The following is a 16,573-nucleotide window of genomic DNA, read 5'->3' as shown; positions in this document are numbered from 1 at the left end:
GAACTTCTGTCCCTATAGCTACTAAGAGAATAGCTTCAAGTTTGGGGGAGGGTATTATCACTTTTTTATCTCATCATATATCATTTCCCCTAATCCCCTCATCGGAGTGCCTTTTCTTGACCACTGAGTAACCACTGCTTACACTATTATATCTGGGATCGGGAGATGAGAGGTCTATATCAAGAGATATGGCTCTCAGGCAGAGTTGATTCCAAATACATCACTCCTCTTGATGTGTACTTGGTGTACAGCACGTCACCTAATCTCCCTGCAAACAAATAAGGATGAATGTTGAATAAACAGGTTGTCTGGAAGCAGCCCTGTTTTGCTTTTTCCTAGAACCTCAATGTCCACCAGGTACAGCCAAGTGCGAAATAGTGGCTTGGAAAGAGGAGTGTGGATATACTTAGAATTAAGGAAGAAGGCACCTCTGACTACATCTTAGTACAGGTATTTGTTTTGAGTTTTTAAGCTCACATTCTATTCCATATAAAAATCCATGCCCCTTGCTTTGCTTCAGCAGCCTAATATGGTGAATCGTTTTTATTGATTTTCCTAATTTTACCAAATCAGCCACAAATTAAGACAAACTGAATTCAACTTTTCCAAAATTTGCTTTCCCGCACTCCGTTCTTGGTGTGTGCAAAGTTTCCTCTTGTTTCTGCTTTATTTTCCAAGTTGTTTCTAGCTCACATTCCATTCCTTACAGTTAACCTTGTAGTACAATAGTTTTGGGGGGTTTTAAACTTATTTATCCTTAACCGTCAGCCAATTCCTGCACATACAATATTTCAACATTTGCAATATCGACAAGCTGATATCGTCAAACAACTGGGAATCATGAATGCTTTATGAGCTACCACAAATCTCCTGAAATCCTGGATCTACTGTCTGCCAGGCATTGGTGTACAGAATTTACATCACTGGCAGACTTGAGGCCTGGGAGCCTCTCTAGATCTAAGCATTTTGTGTAAAACGCCTGGTTGTTTTGGTCATACAGAACAGCATGCAAAGGAGTGGCATTTGCTGTGTGAACGAGCTCTCTGGACAAAAGTAGGTTTTGCATTTTCATGAACCGCTTTGGCAATCTGGTTTCGCTGCTGTGTTTTTGTCATGCTCTTGCCTGTGATTCTGGGGCAAATGAGATGTTTCCCCCCGCCGTTTCTTTTTCCATCTTTAGCAATCTCACGGCTGCCTGCCGTGTGTTGTCATGTCACTGCTGTTGTAGGGAGATCGTGGCCATCATAGGCGAGCAAGGACTCTGACCTCCTAGCTCGTCCAAGAGCATTTGCTCTCTTCTCCCATCAAGAACGCTCAAAGCTTCTGCCCAATGGCTTTCTTTTGTTGCTTTGCCAGGGCACTTGGCATGGGAGATGTGAGATGTTAAGGTCTGGCGTGAACCCCATTCCCCCTCCCTCCTCCAGCCTTTCACACGCATATGCTCTGGCGATGGCTAACCCTCTTGTATAAAACCCCTTGCAGCACACAGAACAAAATCTGTCTGAGTTTGCAGAGCCTGGAGGAGAAGCCTGACCATGGAAGGGCAACGGCTCTCATCCTACGGAAGGCGTTTCGGCGCGCAGACTTCCTCCATCCACCACGCCTTGAGGTTCTCCCCAGGGCGCAGGTACCTGTCTTCAGGCGCCGGCACTCGGCTCTCCGTCACCAAGCTGAAGACCTCCAGCCTCAGCTTCCGTGCTGGCCCCAAGTTCTCCCCGGACAAGGTGGATTTTTCCCTGGCCGATGCCCTCAACACCGAATTCAAGGAGACCCGCACCAACGAGAAGGTGGAGATGATGGAGCTGAACGACCGCTTTGCCAGCTACATAGAGAAGGTCCGGTTCCTGGAGCAGCAGAACAAAGTCCTGGTGGCCGAGCTCAACCAAATCCGAGACAAGGAGCCCACCAAGTTGGCCGACATCTACCAGGAGGAGATGAGGGAGCTCCGCCACCAGGTGGACCAGCTCACCAACTCCAAGGCCCGTCTGGAGATCGAGAGAGACAACCTGCTGGAGGACCTCAACAATCTCCGGCAAAAGTAAGGAAGGTCCAGGGTCTCTTTTCAAGTTTTGACTGGGCTGGGTGGGGTAAAAGGTAAAGGGACCCCTGACCATTAGGTCCAGTCGTGGCCGACTCTGGGGTTGCAGCGCTCATCTCGCTTTATTGGCCGAGGGAGCCGGCGTACAGCTTCCGGGTCATGTGGCCAGCATGACTAAGCCGCTTCTGGCGAACCGGAGCAGCGCACGGAAACGCCATTTACCTTCCCGCCAGAATGGTACCTATTTATCTACTTGCACTTTTGACGTGCTTTCGAACTGCTAGGTTGGCAGGAGCAGGGACCGAGCAACGGGAGCTCACCCCATTGCGGGGATTTGAACCGCTGACCTTCTGATCGGCAAGTCCTAGGCTCTGTGGTTTAACCCACAGCGCATGGGCTGGGTGGGGAGGCACCTGCAAATAGGGAATGAGGCAAGGAAGCAATATGCAGAAGCTTGGGAAACTGAGGATTTGGAGGAGTTATCTCAGGGACATCCACGTTATGCATTTTAAACACGTGGGAACAGGGAATTTATCCCTCATGGAGCTACAGTTACCAGCACACTTTACGAATTCCAGTTCCCAGGATTCTTGGGGGGACGGCATGTCCTTTAAATGCATGGTGTGGGTGGGTGCTTTGTGAGTGGGCTTTGCACACTCAAGGTCTTACTGACTGCCTTGTTTGGCTTTGGAATGGGATTTTTTCCCAGCAGGTCATATTGGCAAAAGAGTTTTGGGAGAGGTACATTGGCCACATGGCTAGGCTTGGTTGCTTGACCTATCTGGAGCAGGGAGTGTCAGATTGTGCATCTGGGGTTCCCTGGGGTTCCTCAGGTGATTATTAGTTTTCCATTAAAAAACTGGTCATGGGAGATGAACTTCCCTTGGTGACAGCTTGCGGTCTTCCCTTCCAAGCCAGAGCTGCAGGGGAGTGGCATATAATCTATAGCACATTCTCTATTAACAGAAAAATACAGTGGTGCCTCACAAGATGAAAAGAATCCATTCTGTGATTCTCTTCGTCTAGTGGCTTTTTCGTCTTGCGAAGCAAGCCCATTGAAGGATTAGCGGATTAGCGCTATTAGCGGCTTTTAGCGGCTTTTAGCGGCTTATCTGCTGATCGGATGAACTGATAAGCGGCTTAGCGGCTTAGAAAGGGGGGGGAGGGGGAAAAACCAGCAGGAACTCACAAGACATTGTCATCTTGCGAAGCAAGCCCATAGGAAATTCGTTTTGCGAAGCACCTCCAAAACGGAAAACTCTTTCGTCTAGCGAGTTTTCCGTCTTGCGAGGCATCCGTCTTGCGGGGCACCACTGTATAATGAGGCCCAAGCATAGGAGCCAAAGTGCCAAGGTCCCTTCATCTTCCCCCAGTAAAATATTTGGGGTGGCAGGGCCTTCCCAAAGTTGATGGGCATTGCCATTCAATTGGTGTGTGTGCTCTGCATCTTGTGATTGATTGTTCAGGGTGGGGCTTACCTGGGGCCCCCAATATTTCATTCAAGTTGGTTCCCTTGGGCCCAAGAGGTCTGGCCAGTATCCCATGTGAACGTGGAAAGTTTCCGTAAAGGCAGGAAGCCTGAAAACTGAAAAACTATTGTTATTTCTTCTATGGGCATTTGTTAATGATCTGCCAGCTCTTTGATTGCGGACTAGGTTCGCTTCCAGGGCTAGCCCTTTAGGTAAGGCAAATCCCTTGCCTCAGGTAGCAGACCAGGAGAGGCAGCCTCTAACTACCTGCCAGTCCACTGCAAATTACCATAAGCCTGTCGGTTGTGTGGCATAGCCTCTAGGAGCACTCCTAAAGTAATCTCTGCCATGCCAGTAGTAAGTTGGGTGAAGCGCTAAACAGTATTTGCCACTGCCCCCTTTCCAGGGTTTTGGCGGATCAACTCCACCCCCATGCTTCCTCCATGAGATATTGTAAGGAAAGATGGCCACAGAGTAAGGTTACCAGATTTTTTTCAAAGAATCCGGGGACACTTTTCCTTTTTTTTTTTTTTGAAAAGAGAAAAAAAAAGTTATTAAAAAAAGGTAGTAATATCTTGTCTTCTGTGGTCTCCTCTGTCGCGCAGCCTTCCTCTGGGCCCCAGTCTGCTCTCTTTGAGCACTAGCCACCATGGAGTAGGCTCGGGTCAGGCCTGGGCTCGGCCACATGTCCTTGCCCTCCCAGTGCTCTCCTACCTCTCCTCCTTAGTGGTGGCACCAGCAGTGGCGCGGCAAGGTTGGGGCTCCCCTCTTTTTTCTCCTTCGTCTTTCTCTCTATTCCTTCTCCTTCTCCTCTTCTCCTTCTCCCTGCATCGGCTCCAGGGCTTTCCTGGCCCCAGAGCGCCTCTGGGCAGTCAGCTGGGTGACTGGGCATTCTCGCTCCTGGCTTGATTTGGGTCATGGGAGGGGGTTAGCGGTTCCCCCAGTTGACATGCCAGGCGTCCCCAGTTCCCCCTCAGCAGTGGCGGCAGCAGTCTTAGCAGCCCAGTGCCAACCCGGTAGCGCTGTTGGCCCTGGCTGGCTTCAGGAGCTGCTCGCTGCCATGGTGTCCGCCATTTTGCCTCGCTGGAAGTCCCCATATGACGTATCTTGTGCCATTGAACCAATCACGCAACAATCATTCCCTACTAATAAATCTACAACACTTAAAATATAAATCTGGGGACATTAAATGAAATCCGGGGACAGATTTTGTCCGGGGACAGATTTGTTAATCTGGGAACTGTCCCCGGGAAACGGGGATGTCTGGTAACCATACCACAGAGGGTCTGGGACGCCTGGAATGCCACTGCTAATGTAACGGCAAATATGACCACAAACACAAATAATTTTTTTAATGACCTCGGAGGAGCAGTGCTGGCTGGTGCCCGTTGAGGCTGGTAGGGCGGAAGGCAGGGAGCCCAACAGTAGGTGGTGCTAGAGAGCCAATGCCACGCAGAGCCAACTAATCCAAGTTTTGTCCCCCTCCTCTTCCCTGCGGAGTTCTGCAAGGGCAAAACTGAGATAGAGGAGGAGGAAGCAGATATCCAGAGCCACCCTCTAGATTGGATGGAAACACAAAGGCAGGTGGTCTTCCAGGAATCAGGATGGAGGTTGATGGGGCAGTGCCCCATTTGCCATAACGGAGCAGCCTCCACAGTGGAGGAAGTGGGGGCAGCAACAGTGCCAGGTGCCTCTAACAGCGTAATGTTTTGTGCTAGCATCTGGTCCTGGGAGGGTGGTTCATCCCAACCTCTGTTGGCCATGGGATTGGATAGACCAGAGTCATAGAAAGGGAAGAGATCACCTACTAGTCCAATCCCCTGCTTAGTGGATGATTGACAACACAGCATCCCTGACTGATGCCTGTGCAACCTCCCCTTAAAACTGCAGCCCAGGAGAGCCCTTCCTAATCTCTTATTCTTTAGAGCAAGTGTAGAGACCTCCAGAAGTTGCTGAACTACATCATTCCTGGCCATGTTTGCTGGGGCTGATGGGGGTTGAACCTCAGCAACGTCGGGAGGGGTTCCCACAACCAGTGCTTTTTCCCCCTGGAGGTACTCAAAGTTACCCAATACCGGCAGCTCTTTTTTCTAGCAGAGAAGCACTGGTTAAATGTGTGGCACTTACTGTAGCAACTTCATGGCAAGGTTGCCAGCTTGGCTCTGCGACCGTGGGTGCCATGCAGTGTGCATGGCCCTGGCACGCAAATTTGTGGGTGCCCAGTCCCTTCATGGGGAATTTTGTGGGTACTCAGGCACCCAAGGCCCCAGGGAATTGGCATCTATGTTTCATGGTAAGTACTGTCACCTTTTCCCCCTGGAAGAAAAGCACTGCCAACATCTGAATTTAGCAACCAGGTGGCACAGATGCATCCATTTGGGTGGACAGTGAGACATGCGCCCACCAGCTTGATCAAATGCGATCCCCAGGAACTCTCATTCAAGGTTGAAAATTAGGGGTTTGCTGTGTGGTGTGATAACACAGAGACAATTTTAAAAAGCAGGTGAGGCAGGAGTTGCAGGCAAGCTAGCCATTGGTCTGGTTGCCTGTGGTAAGAAATCAACTCTGTACAGTGGTACCTCGGGTTACATACACTTCAGGTTACATACGCTTCAGGTTAAGAACTTTGCTTCAGGATGAGAACAGAAATCGTGCTCTGGCAGCGCGGCAGCAGCAGGAGGCCCCATTAGCTAAAGTGGTGCTTCAGGTTAAGAACAGTTTCAGGTTAAGTACGGACCTCTGGAATGAATTAAGTACTTAACCCGAGGTACCACTGTACAATTAACAGGAAAGGTTTCCAAAAGTTGCATATTTTATTGTTTGAGGCCACAAGTGAGTAACACAAAGATGTGGGCCAATAAATATGGTTATGGGTTAGTATAGCGTTTATGGACTTAATTGCAGGTGGAACATCTAATAGCTCCTGGGGAGATGGAGAGATGAATTCTTCCTTGCAGCATAGGAAGGATCAAGTAACATTACCTCTTGCTTAGCATCCAAGCCACGGACCTGTGGCATAGCCAGCCCCAAACCTTTTCCACCAATATCCTCTCTCCGTTTAATAGCACTAAAGCACTCAGGTGCAGAGGTGGCAACCAGCCCTAGTGTTCCAGTAACAGCACAGGCCCAGGGTAGCCGACGTGGAGACTTCTAGATTTTGTTGGACTCCAGCTACTATGAGCTCCAGCTGGTACAGTTTATACCTAACAAGATCAGCAAATAAAACTGCCAATATCATAATACTGTTGTGCAAATTGATCATGTGGTTGTGTGTACAGTCCGGGTTGCCACGCCTTAAAAAGGAGATTGTAGATTTTACATAGTTTGGAGAAAGTGGATAGAGAGAATAATAATAATAATAATAATAATTTATTATTTGTACCCCGCCCATCTGGCTGGGTTTCCCCAGCCACTCTGGGCGGCTTCCAACAAAGATGAAAAATACACTAAAATGTCACATGTTAAAAACTTCCCTGAACAGGGCTGCCTTCAGATGTCTTCTGAATGTCAGGTAGTTGTTTATCGCTTTGACATCTGATGGGAGGGCGTTCCACAGGGCGGGCGCCACTACCAAGAAGGCCCTCTGCCTGGTTCCCTGTAACTTGGCCTCTCGCAGTGAGGGAACCACCAGAAGGCCCTTGGAGCTGGACCTCAGTGTCCGGGCAGAACGATGGGGGTGGAGACGCTCCTTCAGATATACTGAACCGAGGCCGTTTAGGGCTTTAAAGGTCAGCACCAACACTTTGAATTGTGCTCGGAAACATACTGGTTCTCCGGTTCTCCGTTTCTCATGACACTAGATTCTAGGGTCATCCGATTAACTGGATGTTAGAAGATTCAGGAGGGACTGAAGGAAATGCCTTTCCACGCAGTGGTGGTCACCAACTTGGAAGGTTTTAAATGGGGGTACAGACAAATTCATGGAGGATTAGGCTTTCAGTGGCTACTAGCGATGGCTACGCTTTGCCGCCACTGTCAGAGACAGTACAGTGGTGCCCCGCAAGACGAAATTAATTCGTTCCGCAATTTTTGCCGTCTAACGAATTTTTCGTCTTGCGAAGCACGGTTTAAACGGTCTAACAAAGTCGCAAGAAGTTTTCATCTTGCGAAGCAAGCCCATAGGGGAATTCGTCTTGCGAGGCAAATCGCGAATGAAAAAACCTTTCGTCTAGCGAGTTTTTTGTCTTGCGAGGCATTCGTCTTGCGGGGCACCACTGTATGTGCCTCTGAATACCAGTTTCTGGGAATCTGAAATGGGGAGATGTCAGGGACTGGAATGAAGAGGAGGAGGAATGGTGGAGATCACTCACCCCCTTCTCCTGTAGCTGCCAGAGAAGAGAGAGGCAGTATTGAATTACAGCAGAACTATGAGGGAGATAACAGCTCAGAGACAGGTGAACAGCAGAGTTATGAGGTGTTAGGGGAAGGAGGGGGGCAGAGCAGCCAGTTGACACCTCATCAGAGGCGTCTTACCTATAGAGGCTAGTGGCACGGGGCGCCGGGGTGCCAAATTCTGGAGGACGCCAGGCAAGAGGTGGAGGTTGGCATCAGCTCACCGCCCTCGCCTGCCTCCGCCATGTCACGCCGAAGCAGCACCACACCTGAAGCCTTCACCTGCTATAGCCACCATGGCATGAAGCGGCTGGCTGAGCCGGGAGATGCCGCATCCAGCCTCTGCCTCTTCCCACCGGAGGAGCTGCCCTCTAGTCGCTGCCCGCCTCCTCCAGCCCCGCAACGCTGGGTGCATCACCGGCAGTGCTGTCCTCCCTAAAAAAGGTCAGCAACGCTGGGAAACGGGGGGGGGGGGGAGCCAGAGGGATCTTTGCACCACGGCACCGGATATGCTTAAGACAGCCCTGCATGTCATTAGACAGCATAGATGATCCACCGTCCCCTACAACGTGGCGTTCGTTAAGAGTGCAAGAGCAACGGACGCAGAGACATTTGACCACCGGGGGCCACCGTAGGGCCAGATGCTGTTGCTAGAGAGGAAAGTTGGAGGGGCTCAGAGTGAACAACTCCATCATGGAAGAATGACTGGATTCTTTGTCTTCTACCATGATCACTGAATAAATAAATCTTGTTTCCTCCCTGCTTCTTTAAACCAGTGTTTCCCAACCACTGTTCCGCGGCACACTAGTGTGCCGCGAGATGTTGCCTGGTGTGCCGCGGGAAAAATTAAAAAATTCGAAAGATTTTTTTTTTAAAGTCAAATTTTCGATTGGGGCGCCGTCACTAGATGACCCCTGGGGTTCCCTCCCTCCCTCCCACTCTGCGCCTCCCTCCTCCTCCTCCTCTGGGGAGGCCCTTCCTGGCTCTCGGCCAAGGCTTGGCGGCTGCCACTCACTCACTCACTCGCTCGCCCACCCGTCCCTCCATCCCTGCACCTGGCCTCTCCCCCTCCGTCCCCGGCGCGGGGGCTGCCGGGATCCGTAGTCCCCTCGCCCTTGGGCACCACGCCCACGCGGGGTGCGCGAACTACGTTTCCCAGCATGGCCTGGCGGGCCGGGCGTTTTGTTTGAAGTGCTCTTCTCCCGGCCATGGAATGAGCGCGGCGGCGGCGGCCGGGCGGGCAGGGGCTCTTCCGCGCAGACCCCGCGCAGCCTGCCTGCGCCCCCGCGGAGATCGGGCGGCAGGATGGAGCCCGGGGATCCCCGCGGAGGGGGAGCGGCGGAGGCGGAGGCTGCCCCCCAGGTAGGGCTGCGTCAGGGTTTTTTTTATTTTTGCAATGCTGCATCCGCGCCGGAGGGGACGCATCGGACTGCAGGCAGACCCCTTGGCGGGCGTGCAAGGCAATGCATGCGTGCAGGCGTTGCATGGAGTGCAGTGCAATGCAATGGCAACGCGGCGCCCTGCATGCATGCATGCAACTTCCACCGGCGCTCCGGACTTGGCAGGTGAGGGGGGTCCCCAGTGGGCGGCAGAGAGAGCCGGGAGGGCGAAGGGGAGCCGGGGGGGAGCAGCGCTGCTCCCCGAGCCGAGCCCGGGGGGAAACTTCGGCGTCGTTGCGCCGGGTGTTGGAAGCGGAGGCTGGCGGGGGCCCCTCACCTGCAAAACCTGGTCGCCTCTCATATATTTCGTGCATTGCATTCATCGCCCGCTTTCTCCTCCAAGGAGCTCCCGGGGGCGTGCGTGGTTCTCCCCGTGTTATCCTCGCAACAACAGCCCTGCGAGGTGGGTCAGGCGAGTGGCCCAAGGGAGCACCCAGGGATTGTCCTGGCCAGGTGGGGTGATTTGAACCCTGCTCTCTGCCCGGTCTTCGTCCTCATTTAGCCCCCACATGTGCATGACTGAGCATGACTGAGGTTTTCCCCCCTCGTCTTGGCTATGGTGTGAGTCTGTGCTGTTAATTAATGGGGTTCTGCCTTCGGAGAAGATGAGCCAGCCCTCAAGGAGGTGATTATGTAATTTGCTAGCAATTCATGTCCCTCCCGGCGTAACGCTGCGCGCTGACGTCACGGGGCTGTAATGGTGGTGTGCCTCGAGATTTTTTTCATGAAACAAGTGTGCCTTTGCCCAAAAAAGGTTGGGAAACACTGCTTTAAACCATCGGAGGAGGCAGAGAATTCATCAAGCCTGACAGGAGAGTGTTGTTGTACTCCTGCTGGTTGGCTCCCCAAGGGCGGTTGGCCCCCAGGAGAACAGAGTGTTGGCCCTTTAATCTGATCCTGCAGGACTCTGTTCTTATGCTAATATTATCCCTTCTTTTGTTATTGTTATTTTGTTGTATTAATTGCATGCAAAGCCTGAAGGGTTCAAAAACTTGCAAATAAACAGTGCAGAATTAGAAAAGGTCTGAGGGCCGCATGCAGGCTTTGACCTTGACATATTTCTTTCCCTTGGTTTCAGCCCCTTGCAGAAGGGAACTGATAATTCAGCACAGATTCCTGATTTTCCCATCTCTCTCTCTCTCTCTCTCTCTCTCTCTCATTTAAGGTTACAGGACGAGATTAATCAGCGCCTTGAAGCTGAGAACAATTTGTCTTCCTACCGACAGGTGAGGCGGAAAAAATTACGAATACCATCCTGGAACTATGGGCAGAGAATGCAAGATGGCCTTGCAGCTTGTAACTGATCTGAAGTAGTTTCCTCCTTGCTACATCATGTGCATGCATGTATGTGTCGCGTGGAAGGGCTGTAGTTGGGCCATCTGTAGCACATGCCAGGGCAACCCACTTTTACTTAATAATAATAATAATAATAATAATAATAATAATAATAATAATAATTTATTATTTATACCCCGCCCATCTGGCTGAGTTTCCCCAGCCACTCTGGGCGCAGTGGCGTAGCGTGGGTTGTCAGCACCCGGGGCAAGGCAAGTAATTTGCGCCCCCTAACCCGTGGATTTGCGCCCCCTAACCCTAACCCCCAGATGTTGCGCCCGGTGCGGCCGGCCCCCCTGCACCCCCCACGCTACGCCACTGTCTGGGCGGCTCCCAATCAAGTATTAAAAACAATACAGCATTAAATATTAAAAACTTCCCTTCAGATGTCTTTTAAGGATAGGATAGCTACTTATTTCCTTCACATCTGAAGGGAGGGTATTCCACAGGGTGGGCGCCACTACCGAGAAGGCCCTCTGTCTGGTTCCCTGTAACCTCACTTCTCGCAATGAGGGAACCACCAGAAGGCCCTCGGCGTTGGATCTCAGTGTCCAGGCTGAACGATGGGGGTGGAGACGCTCCTTCAGGTATACAGGACCGAGGCCGTTTAGGGCTTTAAAGGTCAGCACCAGCACTTTGAATTGTGCTCGGAAACGTACTGGGAGCCAATGCAGATCTCTCAGAACCGGTGTTATGTGGTCCCAGCGGCCGCTCCCAGTCACCAGTCTAGCTACCGCATTCTGGATTAGTTGCAGTTTCCGGGTCACCTTCAAAGGTAGCCCCACGTAGAGCGCATTGCAGGGGCGAGAGAGCATGCAAGAGGTCCCATTTTCCTCCCTGTACATGACATTAAGGGCCAAAACAGATAAAATGTCCCTCATTCTCCCCTCTCTATTCTTAGGACGTTGATGATGCTGCGTTGGCCCGGATAGACCTGGAACGTAAAATTGAATCACTTCAAGAGGAGATCAACTTCCTAAAGAAGATCCACGAGGAGGTATGGAATACAGGCCCAAGCTGAAGCTCCTCCATCTTGAAAGGCAGTTGGGGTAACAGGCGTGGCTTGTGCTCTGTTTTCCCTTTAACGCCTGCCAAAAAAACCCAACCAGCCATGTTTCCTGCGAGAGGGAGAGAGACATACTGAAAACTGGTTATTCGGTCCCATTGCTGGGAAAGCCAACCGACTCTTCATCTGGCTCAGAGGCTCTGGGTTCTTAACTGCATTTTTGTGAGGCTCGTTTTTAATGGTGTTTCTCATTTTCATTGTATGTTATCAGGACTGAATTTCACTTTATGGGCCATTCAGGTTGAAATGCAGCTTGCAAATTTTAACACAAGCAAGCAAACAAACCTAGACCTTTGATCCTGGAGATGTTATATTTCCCATGTATTCCTAAAGGTGTCCAGGTTTCCTAATACGGCACATCTTCCCTACACACACAAAGGAAGCAAAAATATGTCCACTGCATCTAAACAATGAGCAGGGAGTGTCCGGCACTGCTTAGGATTCTAAGAAGCCAGCAGAACCCTCGCTGACCATCAGTGCAGCCTTCAAAGGCTCACTCCACCATCTTGATTATTCAAAATGGCATCCAACAGTATTCTAACATAGACAAAATCCTGTTCCCTGATCTCAGGAACCATTGTGCCAAAGTTATTTAGCTTGTCCAAAGTGATCACTGCAGTCTTGAAAGACTGAGTCTGCCATTTTGTTTCAAAATGGTGCCCAGTGGTATCCAAAGAGTTTAGCAGCTGACTTCCTTCTGCCCCCCTCGGCAATGAATAGACTACACACTGATAAGTAAGTTTAAAATTGCTTTACTTACAGTTTCAAGGTCTCAGTCATGCATTGTCTTATGCAGCAATAATAGATAACACAGACAACATATTCTTGGGTAGAAATACAGAAAAGTAGCTTCAGACACGAAGCACATCCTCTCTCCATGACTTGCACCTTGAAGAAGAGAGTGAGGAAAGGAAGAGGAGAAACACATCACCTCTAGAGCTTTCCCCAGAAAAACCCACTCTTTAAAGCTGACTCGAAGCAAATGCCTATTCAGGGTTTCTGCAGATTACCATTTGCTCCGATTCAGCTTTAAAGAGCAGTTTTTCACAGGCAAATCTCTGGGTCAAGGAAAAGGGCACTTGGACATGGAGCTCAGACCGTGCCTGGAAAGCGCAGAGGAAAGGTAAGTGTGGATAAGTCCTACATTTGTGAATTTGCCCTGATTTGTTCCCCAAAGTCTTAATTGGTCCAGTTTTTGGGAAACCCTGCCCTGTGTATGAGGTTTCTGGATTCATGACTCTTCTGTCCCCTTCTCAGGAGCTTCGGGAGCTGCAGGAGCAGCTGCAGCAGCAACAGGTCCACATCGAGATGGACATGGCCAAGCCAGACTTGACATCTGCCTTGCGTGAGATCCGCATCCAGTACGAGTCCATGGCCTCAAACAACATGCATGAGACTGAGGAATGGTACAAGTCTAAGGTATGGGACCAGGGTGGAGGATCCCCAGTCCAGCACAGCTTTGACTAGCATTCCAACTGAATGGGGCTGCCACTCAGATTGCCCATTCTAGACGAACAGGGCCTTGCACCATTGAGATGCTTTGGAAGGTGACAGTAAGAGATGGGAGGGATGTTGTAGATGAGACTTCTGATTGAATGCATGGCTAGTGACAGCTTTCAGAGCTGGAAGCACAGGATGCATGTGTCACTCTGGTCTTTTTCTTTACTATTCAATATAAATCATGTGCATTTTTAAAATTTAATGACATTTCTCGCCCGTACCAGCAATGGTTGCTCCAAACACCTGTGATAACAGGTGCCTTTTCTCTGAGATACTTCCCGTTTTGAGTTCACTTTGGGTGCTTCCATTTGGTGGAGAAACCATAGACTTCCTTATCGCCTGAAAATTCAAGCACAATTGCCCTGTCAGGAAGGGAAGGGAAGAGTTTGAAGGTCACAGTGGTGATCAGGTATAAGCTCTGGCGACACAACCTTTTCAACCAGGGGTTGATAACCGCCAGCTTGGGGGCCTAATCCAGTCCCTCTCAAAAAAACAAAAACAAAAAAGCCTTCTCCTCAAGACCTTACTGATCTTGGCGCAGCAGCAAAACGGGGGGGGGGGGCATTAAAGTAGATAACAGTATCAATAAACACATTTGTAAAGTTGGGCTATTGGTCAGAAGCAGTAATTTAGCTGTAGTCAGTACTATTTTTCTAAAAAAGAGGTGTCAGAACTGAGCATGAACACCTCCCTTGTTCTCTTAGGATGGCAATGGTGCCCACCTGAGAGGTGCTGGAACTGAGTTCAGCGGCAGAACAATCCGACTGGGCGCCTGGGGCAGTGCATGCCCTGTGCCCAGGGGCGGAGCCAGCCGCTTGTGGAGGTGGGGCCATCCATCCATCCGTTGGGTGGGGCAAGCCAGGGCAGGACGCTCCATGGGGCCTCCAAGAAGTTTGCCTGCCTCCTCCCACTCAGCCACCTTACAGCTGAGGGGGAGGTGGCGGGTGGACCGTTTGGGGCAGTGCAGAGCCTGCAAACACCCAAGCCATTGTGTTGCTCCCAGGAGAGACGCATGGCTCGGGCGCGCTGCAGCCCTGCACTGAGTGCCGCCCGGCATTTTGTCACCGCCCTCAGTGGTGACACCTGGGGTGGCCCGCACCCACCACACACCCCTTCCTCCACCCCTGAGTTCCAGCAATTCCTGCTGGAAAAAAGGCCCTGGATACGGTACTGGGGTGGGAATAGCACACTTATGTGGACACAAACTGCCCTCTTCCCTGGTCATGGATGAGCAGAGAGGGGGGCAATAACAGCCTGCCCACCCCCATAGCTGATCTGCCCAGATCAGCTGTGGAGAGAGAGGGTTGTGTGCTGGTGTGAGTGCCCAATGCGAGTGAATGTGTTCTTTGAGCCACGAAAAAGAACGTTAACCTGACTTCCACCTGGTAGTTTGCAGATCTGACCGATGCAGCGGCACGAAACATTGAGGCCCTGCGTCTCGCCAAGCAAGAAGCCAACGAGTACCGCCGGCAGCTGCAGTCCCTCACCTGTGACCTGGAGTCCCTGAGGGGATCGGTAGGTGGAGCTGATGCGGAAATTTGGAGAAGGGAGTTTAAGATTGGGGAAATGAGAAATGGAGAGAAACCGGAATCGACAGGTTCATCCGTCTCTGGCTCCCGGCTAAGCCCAATGGAGAGAGCCTCACCTCTCCCTCCGCCACAGTCAAATGGAATTGGCCAACAATGGAGTTGGTTCTAGGAGGCGAGGAGACAAATGGCAGCTGGTCCCAGCTGAGCCGGTGGAAGAGGCCTGGCTCTCTCACCTCACTGTCTCATGCAACCAGTTGGAATGGATAACCTTTCCCTCCCCCCTCCCCTGCCCCACATGACTGACCCTGCCCACAGAAACCACTCCATGAAAATTCACCAGCATTTTGCTGCAAATTTCTCATAAGGTACACCTTTTTAGATGCTAATAGGATGTTCCCCCCAATACCTCCCTTTTTGCACAGCTATTCTCCCTAACTGTGACGTGGGTGGCGCTGTGGGTTAAACCACAGAGCCTAGGACTTGCCGATCAGAAGGTTGGCGGTTCGAATCCCCGCAACGGGGTGAGCTCCCGTTGCTCGGTCCCTGCTCCTGCCAACCTAGCAGTTCGAAAGCACAAAGTGCAAGTAGATAAACAGGTACCGCTCCAGCGGGAAGGTAAGCGGCATTTCCATGCTCTGGTTCACCAGAAGTGGCTTAGTCATGCCGGCCGCATGACCCGGAAGCTGTACGCCGGCTCCCTCGGCCAATAAAGCGAGATGAGCGCCGCAACCCCAGAGTCGTCCGTGACTGGACCTAATGGTCAGGGGTTTCTTTACCCTTTACCTTTTTCTTCTCCCTAATATAATGCAATTTGGTATATTATTTTCATTCACATATGCATCTGTACACACACTTTACTCTTACATTATTTTTGCCTGTGTTACTTGGCTGGAGAATGGTGTTGCAAAATTCAGATAGTTAGTTTTTTCCCCATTTTGATATGCATTTTATTTTTTTGAAAAATCACAATTTAGTTAAGTTTGCCTCTAAGTGCAAATTGAATCAAATGTCTCCCCAATCCCTAACTGGGGTAAGCTGCTATTGGGTATTCCTCTTCCAGCATTGTCTCCTAAGTAGAAAGTGATTATTCCACCTAGTCCTTATGTAATGCCATTATGCAATAATATGAAAGGGTTGGCTTGTTCCTGAGTGTGCCTCGTCTCCTCTTCCTTCCTTGTAATAATAATAATAATGATAATAATAATAATAATAATAATAATAATAATAATACTTATAATTATTTATTTATACCCCTCCCATCTGGCTGGGTTTCCCCAGTCACTCTGGGTGGCTCCCAACAGAATAATAATAATAGTGATAAAACATCAAACATTAAAAACTTCCCTAAACAGGGTTGCCTTTAGATGTCTTCAAAAAGTCAGATAGTTGTTTATTTCCATGACTTCTGATGGGAGGGCGTTCAGCAGGGCAGGTGCCACTACTAAGAAGGCCCTCTGCCTGGTTCCCTGTAACCTCACTTCTCACAATGAGGGAACTGCCAGAAGGCCCTCGGCACTGGACCTCAGCGTCCGGGCAGAATGATGGGGGTGGAGACGCTCCTTCAGGTATACTGGGCCGAGGCCGTTTAGGGCTTTAAAGGTCAGCACCAACACTTTGATTTGTGCTCGGAAACGTACTGGGAGCCAATGTAGGTCTTTCAAGACCGGTGTTATATATGGCTGCCGCATTCTGGATTAGTTGTAGTTTCTGGGTCACCTTCAAAGGTAGCCCCATATAGAGCGCTGTTCCTCACTGCTTATGCCTCTTTGGCTTGTGAACCATTATTGGTCAACTGCAAACTGCCTTGAGTGCTTTGGCAGAAAGGCAGGATCTGAATCTAGTTCATAAGGGAAATGAGCGAAAGG

The 16,573-nt window shown here is 50.6% G+C and overlaps 1 protein-coding gene across 2 annotated transcripts in view; it reads left to right on the top strand.

Annotated features, from left to right (window-relative positions):
• The first annotated feature begins 944 nt into the window (after nucleotides 1-944).
• GFAP (glial fibrillary acidic protein) overlaps nucleotides 945-16,573 on the top strand; it is a 31,900-nt gene continuing 16,271 nt past the window's right edge. Inside the window, exons 1-5 of one of the 2 annotated variants that reach the window (XM_081166625.1) lie at nucleotides 945-2,038; nucleotides 10,444-10,504; nucleotides 11,515-11,610; nucleotides 12,937-13,098; nucleotides 14,569-14,694. In XM_081166625.1, coding sequence (XP_081022751.1) covers nucleotides 1,536-2,038; nucleotides 10,444-10,504; nucleotides 11,515-11,610; nucleotides 12,937-13,098; nucleotides 14,569-14,694 — 948 coding nt within the window. In that variant the 5' untranslated portion in view covers nucleotides 945-1,535. The remainder of the gene's footprint in view (nucleotides 2,039-10,443; nucleotides 10,505-11,514; nucleotides 11,611-12,936; nucleotides 13,099-14,568; nucleotides 14,695-16,573) is intronic. The other variant, XM_081166624.1, reaches the window with a different exon arrangement.

The sequence above is a fragment of the Podarcis bocagei genome (assembly GCF_964188305.1).
Source record: "Podarcis bocagei genome assembly, chromosome: 13".
Taxonomy (NCBI): Eukaryota; Metazoa; Chordata; class Lepidosauria; order Squamata; family Lacertidae; genus Podarcis; species Podarcis bocagei.
Note: the sequence above shows the minus strand (reverse complement) of the source record. Positions and strands in the feature narration are given on the sequence as shown.